This window comes from Coffea eugenioides, chromosome 1 (genome assembly GCF_003713205.1).
Source record: "Coffea eugenioides isolate CCC68of chromosome 1, Ceug_1.0, whole genome shotgun sequence".
Classification (NCBI taxonomy): domain Eukaryota; kingdom Viridiplantae; phylum Streptophyta; class Magnoliopsida; order Gentianales; family Rubiaceae; genus Coffea; species Coffea eugenioides.
The window spans coordinates 44,041,055-44,049,183 of record NC_040035.1 but is presented as its reverse complement, the minus strand read 5'-3'; the positions used below and the strand labels follow the sequence as shown (position 1 = coordinate 44,049,183).

At 37.6% G+C, this 8,129-nt stretch overlaps 1 protein-coding gene across 1 annotated transcript; it reads left to right on the top strand.

The window, feature by feature from the left end:
- LOC113778767 (4-hydroxy-3-methylbut-2-en-1-yl diphosphate synthase (ferredoxin), chloroplastic) lies at window positions 1–6,703 on the top strand. Its single transcript, XM_027324546.1, has 20 exons — window positions 1–176; window positions 396–634; window positions 947–1,104; window positions 1,862–1,968; window positions 2,060–2,160; window positions 2,237–2,313; window positions 3,039–3,158; window positions 3,242–3,472; window positions 3,746–3,862; window positions 3,946–4,020; window positions 4,121–4,198; window positions 4,303–4,362; window positions 4,452–4,514; window positions 4,709–4,853; window positions 4,930–5,068; window positions 5,347–5,424; window positions 5,504–5,663; window positions 5,758–5,856; window positions 5,960–6,064; window positions 6,248–6,703. Exons 2-20 carry the CDS (start codon window positions 427–429, stop codon window positions 6,347–6,349), a joined length of 2,223 nt encoding a protein of 740 aa, XP_027180347.1. The 5' UTR covers window positions 1–176; window positions 396–426; the 3' UTR covers window positions 6,350–6,703.
- Window positions 6,704–8,129: the final 1,426 nt, after the last annotated feature.

Here is an 8,129-nt window from a genome sequence, read left to right as displayed (position 1 = left end):
CCCGTTGCTGATTTTTCCTCCTCTCAAAACTCCTCCAGCCACCAAAATTTACTGTCCTTTTTCCCCCTCTCGACTCTTCCATCTCCAACGGAATCAAGCTTCATAATAAGAGGGGCTTTGTCTTAAGATCATACATTTTTTTGATTAGCTATTTAGCACAGTTTTTTCAGATTCTGGTAAGTTTTTTCTCAGCAGTTGTCCTTTGCTGAAGTTATTTTTGATGCAAGCTTCTTTTGTGGGGTTGAAGGTTTCTGTGAATTTGATTGTTTTAAGCTTGATTTTAAGTTTCAAATAAAAACCATTTTACAGAATTTAATGGGTTTTACATGTTTAATTGAGCGCAAGGTAAATTTTTGGGCTAAAAGTAATGGAGTTCCTTTGTTTTGATGGTTTAGGAGGGGAAAAGGTTCAGACTTTGGAGATAAAATGGCGACTGGAGCAGTTCCGGCTTCTTTTACAGGTCTAAAGAGCAGGGAAAATGGACTGGGTTTTGCAAAAAGCATGGAGTTTGTTAGAGTTTCCAACACTCAAAGGGTTAAATTTCGTCGAACCAAGGTTTCCGTAATAAAAAATTCAAATCCTGGACAGGAAATTGTTGAGCTTCAGCCTGCATCAGAAGGGAGTCCACTATTAGGTATAATTTTTCAAAATGGACTATGCTAAGATGGAGTTTTGTGAAAATTTATATTCGCAGTTTACTTGCTTAATTAATTTAGATGTCCCTATCCCTAAACAGACCCAGTAAATTTTTTGGTTTTAATTGCTGGGACCTACAATAATTTGCTTGAGAACTAAGAAATTTTTGGGTAGCTACATGAAAATTAAATCACTCATCAAGATTTGATTTTCTTTTGAATGTTTTCCTGATGGTGGGAAAGCAGAAAGTTTGGTTGACTGTAATTGTGCTTGCCTGCATCGAAGTCTGATAACAAATTTCTTATTGTAGTTCCCAGACAAAAATATTGTGAGTCTGTGCACAAAACTATCAGGAGAAAAACTCGCACAGTGATGGTTGGCAACGTGGCTCTCGGTAGTGAGCATCCTATACGAGTTCAAACCATGACTACAACAGACACTAAAGATGTTGCTGGAACAGTTGAACAGGTGCTATTTATTTCTGCTTCCATGATGGTTTTCTGTAATACATTTTTATTCAGTGATACGACTTGATATGGAGAGCAAGCTGTATATATTTGGCGTATTTAAAAGCTCATTCATCTTATGGGCCCATTCCCCCCCTCAGCCAAACAAACAAAGTGGGAATGAAGAAAACGAAGAAGAATCTGGTTGATGTCTGTGTATAGATGGCCATGTTCCATTTTGGATTTGCTTTGATTGAGTCTTGACTTGCATTGTTTACTAGGTGTGATTGGGGGTACTTAAACTTATAGGGGTTTTTATAGGGTTTATCAAGCAATAAAACTTTGCGGGAGAAAAAAGAAAACTTGCTGGATGTTAGCAACTTTTCTCTGCTCTCGACAATGGGATTTGGAAATGAAACCAGATGGCAGAGCTAATCTGAATTAAGAACACATCTTTTTCTTAAAGTAGAGACAATCTGTAAAACGAAGCATGAGTGTAATCACCTATTGTACTCTTCGCATCTCCTCTAAAAGTTTGTGTGCATCTAAGCTTAACATTTCTAGAATGAAGAATGCTGCAGTTTGAATTGCAATTGATTTTTTGAACTGTTTATATAAGCTGAAACTTTTTAGAACATAAATTTGGCCATAAACTAGGAGTGACAAACAATTGAAGCAGTTAACTTGTTTTTGATAGTTTGGAAGCAATGGCATGCTTGTCATCCTTTAATGATGTCCACTGAAGCACTTGTCCTCAGGTTAAGTGTTACTTGTTGTAGGTGATGGGGATAGCTGATAAAGGAGCAGACTTAGTTCGAATAACAGTTCAAGGGAAGAGAGAGGCAGATGCATGTTATGACATTAAAAACACTCTTGTCCAAAAGAAGTACGTCTCAGAATAAGTTCATAATTTGTGAGAATGTATATCTTCAATTGGTATGAGAAGACTAGATTTCATTACATGATATATTTTGCAGCTATAATATCCCTCTTGTGGCGGACATTCATTTTGCTCCTTCTGTTGCGCTGCGAGTTGCAGAATGCTTTGACAAAATTCGTGTCAACCCAGGAAACTTTGGTACTTTCCCTAACAACTATTCCACAGGCAGGTTCAAATGTTTTCTTACTTTAATCTGACAGGATGTTCCTTCCAGCTGACAGGCGAGCCCAGTTTGAGCAGCTGGAGTACACAGAAGATGAATATCAGAAAGAAATTGAGCATATTGAGCAGGTCATACTGCCCAACAATTTTTGTGATGACTGATAGACTTTATGATGTTTATCACTCATCTTGCTCATGGATATTGAGAAATTTTACAGATCCTGGGGATTTCAAAGGGGAACATAAGAGTATTAAGAAATAAGTGGGATAATAGATCTGTTCAGATTCTTTTCTTGACTGCTTTTCTCCTATTGGTTTCATATACACTATATAAGGCTAACCCTTTCTCTATTCTATTTGATGCTTGAGAAAAATGCAAAGTTTTTTTTCTGGGTGGAAGAGGGGGTGTTAACAATCAAAAGTCAACCATTTCTATTTAGTATGATTAGAAACATTTGTTGGATAATGCTGCTACTAATATATTCTGCTTTCTTCCACTGGTGTTTTATGCCTACTTGTGTTTCTCTCTGGAAACATGCACTGCGCTAGTGAGATATTATGTTTTGGGGGGACATCATTTGTTGAAAACAGCAAATAGGTGCAGGGTGCATTGTTGCCCATAACTACCATTTTCTAGAACCAACATCTAGTTTTCTTTCTCAAGTTTATCCATGCCTCCATCTGTCTGAAGATGATAAACATCAGCCTTAAACTAACAAAGCTACTTGTCTTGTACTTAGGATGCTATTTTCAGGTGTTGGTTACTTCTTTAAACCCTGAATTTGCTGCTATCTTGAGGTGCTGTTAGACTGCAATTTTTTGACATTTACCTATGCAACTTCTATTTTATTCAGGTCTTCACTCCACTGGTTGAGAAATGTAAGCAATATGGAAGGGCAATGCGCATTGGTACCAACCATGGCAGCCTTTCAGATCGTATAATGAGTTACTATGGCGATTCGCCAAGGGGAATGGTGAGCAGAGATTTGATCATTTTACCGGTCTCTCTTGATACATCCTTCCATATGTAGTAATAGGATTTTTGCCTTTGTAACAGGTTGAATCTGCATTTGAGTTTGCTAGGATTTGTAGGAAGTTGGACTTCCACAACTTTGTGTTTTCAATGAAGGCAAGCAACCCTGTTATCATGGTTGAAGCATACCGACTTCTTATAGCTGAAATGTATGTTCTAGGATGGGATTACCCATTGCACTTGGGAGTTACTGAAGCTGGTGAGGGAGAGGATGGACGGATGAAATCTGCAATTGGTATCGGAACACTTCTTCAGGTACTTACGATAATTTATTTCTATCCTAGTTGATGAGGCATCTCATTTGTTGTCGACCCTGCTGAATCAAGTTCAACATGAAAAGTAAATTTCAGTTCTACAGCTATCTATTGCTGGGATTTTGTCTTTAAGGTTTTATTCTAGAAGATTGTGCAACAGCAAATGAAACCTGCAGTGTGCATTACTGTGTTACCTATGGTGTTGTCCACCATTATTATTCGTGTGACTAGGTCTGTAGGAGATTTAGATGGTAAAATTGTTTTTACTATGCAGGATGGTTTGGGTGATACAATCAGAGTTTCCCTTACGGAACCCCCAGAGGAGGAGATAGATCCCTGTCGAAGGCTGGCAAACCTTGGTACAAGAGCAGCCGAACTTCAGCAAGGAGTGGTAGGTTAAAACAAGAAAAAGTTGAAGTCTTTAAAGTTGATCTTTGAAATACTTGACAAACTAATGTACCTGGTATTCATCAGGAACCATTTGAAGAAAAACACAGGCGATATTTTGATTTCCAACGCCGAACAGGTCAACTGCCAGTGCAGAAGGAGGTGAGAGAAATTTGAAGTATATTTGTCAATGTACATGTTGAGCCTTCTCTTTGTCTTATCTGGACTGCCAAACTGATAAACCTGAACGTGTAATCAATAGGGTGAAGAGGTGGATTATAGGGGTGTCCTCCATCGTGATGGATCTGTTCTCGTGTCCGTTTCTTTGGATCAATTAAAGGTCTGATTGATAGTTTGCTTTTGGAAATTTTACTGTTATTCGCCTTTATGTTCTTTACTTTGTATTTGACTGCTTCTGATAAATTTTTTGTTCATTTTTATCAGACACCTGAACTTCTGTACAGATCTTTAGCGGCAAAACTTGTAGTTGGCATGCCATTTAAGGTCCTTTCCCAAATACTTTTATTGCGTTAAATAATTAACCTATGTTAGATATATATTGAGATTTTAAACGAAGTTATATGTTGTCACAGGATCTTGCGACTGTTGACTCAATTTTATTGAGAGAGCTTCCTCCTGTTGATGATAACGATGCAGTAAGGACCACTTCTTTTTAGTCTGATAATATCAGTGTTTTTAATGTTGTGCAGTTGTGCATTTAGTATCATTTACCTTTCTAGGAACTTGCATCATCTTGATCCTTGGACCTTGTGGTTCTAAATTTGTTGCATCTGCTGTAATGTCATTCCAAGTTTAAGAATGATTTGATTGTTCCCTATATTATGACCAGAGATTAGCTCTCAAAAGGTTGATAGACATAAGCATGGGTGTTATAACACCTTTGTCAGAGCAGTTAACAAAACCTCTGCCATATGCCATGGTTTTGGTTACTCTAAAGGAACTATCAAGTGGAGCACACAAGCTTCTCCCTGAAGGCATGTTTTCTCCTTTTGCTCATTAACTTCATATAGCCAGTAGTTGGGTTATGTTAACAACTATTTTTTTTTTCAGGAACACGCTTGGTTGTCTCTGTACGCGGTGATGAACCCAAAGAAGAGTTGGAAATCCTCAAGAGCACTGATGCCACAATGATTCTTCATGACATAACCTATACAGATGAAAAGATTGGCAGAGTTCATGCTGCTAGGAGGTAAAGTTGTATCAGATTAATAAAAACTGCACAATACTAGTCGTCAGCTTGTTGAGGCCGATAAAGTATGAGGAATAAACAACAGTTTGCAACTGTCTCTATGCATCCATATTAATATGCTCAAATAATGACTCAGTTGACTGTGCTGGCCACAGGGATATTAATGGACTTTGCATGTGCTTATATTGTTGGTGCTGAGTGGACAATGTTGTTCTTTAGTAACTACCCTAAATTGTAACCCATTGTCTGGGATTGACTGCTAAATCTAAACTGTGCAGGCTTTTTGAGTATCTTTCTGAAAACTCCCTCGACTTCCCTGTCATTCATCACATTCAATTTCCTAGAGCAATCCACAGGTATCATGGAACTAAGATTAGTTGACTAAGATGAACCTGGGCTAGATTTTTGAACCACGTTTCTCCTACTCCTTGGCAGGGATGATTTGGTCATTGGCGCTGGGAGCAATGCCGGAGCCCTTTTGGTAGATGGTCTTGGAGATGGAGTCTTGTTGGAAGCCCCTGAACAGGACTTCGAATTTCTCAGAAATACATCATTCAATTTGCTGCAAGGTTGCAGAATGCGTAATACAAAGACGGTGGGGATTTCATTTTTGAAATGATTCTGAACAATAAACAATGCGTATCTCAGACTTACCTCTTTACGTCACAAATGTGCAATTTCTGTACCAGGAATATGTGTCATGCCCATCATGTGGGCGAACCTTGTTTGACCTTCAAGAGATAAGTGCAGAAATAAGAGAGAAGACATCACATTTGCCTGGTGTTTCGGTGAGTACCTTAGCACTCTATCGCTAGATTTTAGCAATTAGTGCCTCTCACTCTTGGGTATACCAAATTAATTTTGCCTATTCAACTCGATCTCTTCTTGTAGATTGCAATTATGGGTTGCATTGTGAATGGACCTGGAGAGATGGCTGATGCAGATTTTGGTTATGTTGGTGGTGCTCCTGGAAAGATCGATCTTTATGTTGGGAAGGTACCTTCACTTTCATACCCCACGAACAAAACATTTGCTTCACGAACCATAAATATTTATGCTTTGCATCCATCATGTTTGTACCGTACATGGCTGATGGCTAGTATGATGGTTCAAGATGATCAACAAGTTATATACAAAATAAACTGTTTGATGAATTTGATGGTCCCTTCATTTGATCAGACGGTGGTAAAACGAGGTATTGCCATGGAGCAAGCAACTGATGCTTTGATCCAGCTAATTAAAGACAACGGACGCTGGGTCGACCCTTCCGCGGAAGAGTAAAATGAGTCTGCATTGCAAACACAAGAAGAGGACAGCAGTCAAAATATATCGATGTTTAGTCATGAACAGGAATCCCAAGTCTAAGGCGTACATGGTGAGGCAACCTTTTTCCCTGGAACTTGTCTCCCAGTCTGCGGTCTTAGCACAGAATAACGAGAAATATGATGTAGCATTACAATCCATGAATCATGGAACAGATCTTAATTGATGTTCATGTAAATTAGTGATATATTCATTATCAAATAAATCAAATTTGTAATTCTGACTGGAAAGCATGTTCTTGAAGTATCTGCTTGTCAAAGTACTTGTTTGTACAAGGCTAGATGATGTCTGAAGTTCTCTCTTTTTTCTTTTTTTTTTTCTCCCTATGTTTTTTGTCAAATATGTTATCAGCAACAGATAAAAGTAACTGAAAGTTCAACTCCTACGATCTCAACCTCCGTCCAAGCAAAGCAGGAAGATTCCGCTCAAATTCATTTATTCTTCTGGCAAAATGAAGGCTAATTAAAGCTACTTCTCTCAGTCCCTCCAAAAATAAAAAGAAAAAAGCTATTTCTCTCAGTTAATGAAGATTCAGTACGGGGCACCCCGGCCTTTTGGGTTCAGATGATGAGCATCTTAGTAGAGTCCAGTTTGGTTAACCCAATTTAGATTCTTCCTTTTTTTTTGGAAAAAAAAAAAAAAAAGCATGCTTTTCCACTCCAGGTAACTTAAACTCGATCGATCGCTTTACATTTGAATTATTTGTGTCGAATTTTTTGTTATCCCCTTCAGACCAATACAAAGAAAGATCAACAACAGTAGTATCATTTAATGCGCATTTCTGCAATCAAACAATTGGGACGGGAGAAGAAAATGTGAGCAAAGTTGCTGATAGTGGAAAGGGCATCTCCAGCTGTCCCCTACCATACAATCTTTTTTAGTACTACTTTATAGTTTGAAGCAAATTCTCAAGTGCCACAACCCTCGTGAAGCTCTTCAAAAAAAAATGTGAGGCCAATATGAGGGTATTTTTCGTTACATGCCAACTAGTACAAAAAGTATATTTATTTTTTTTAATGTATATGGAAGGTTTTGAACACAATACTTCACACTTACACTCATCTTTCGTGCCATCCAATCCATTCATCTTCTAGTATAATCCCTCGCTCGGTATCAAAAAGTTGGATTGGTCATTTTTTCAAAAACAAGTTTTTCAAATATAATGCAATAGTAATATAATAATAATTTTAAAAACATCTCATCCATATAATACATCAAATATTTCAAAAATTTTTTATAGTAAATATTTTTCCATATACACTGCTACAGTAAAATTTTTTAAAAACATTTCCAAAAACAACTAATCCAAACGGGGTAGGATCCAAATATGTGAAATTGGCTGGTACTCTCACTAGGATTAGAATTAATATTTTTTTGAATGTTAATTGTCTACAATACATGATGATGAATGGTGATTGATTTTCTGCATCGTCGAATTCGACATTTTAGAAGGCCTTTTTTTTTTTTTTTTTTTTTTTGTTTGATTCAAATTAAGATTTTTATGTTTTGCACATTTTAACGCATATGCTAAGATGGAAGACAAAGCAAAAAAAGGAACAAACAAATTTGGTGCCCGCGAAGGGTGATGGATGGCCATGTAAAGTTGTCACTACTCTTTACATACTCACCAAACTCCAAAAGGGAAAAACAACACCCAGCTTACTCACTGCCGTCCGTCACCTGCGCACGAAAAATGTACTACACTACATAGTACATACGTCATACATCCCAGGAATCG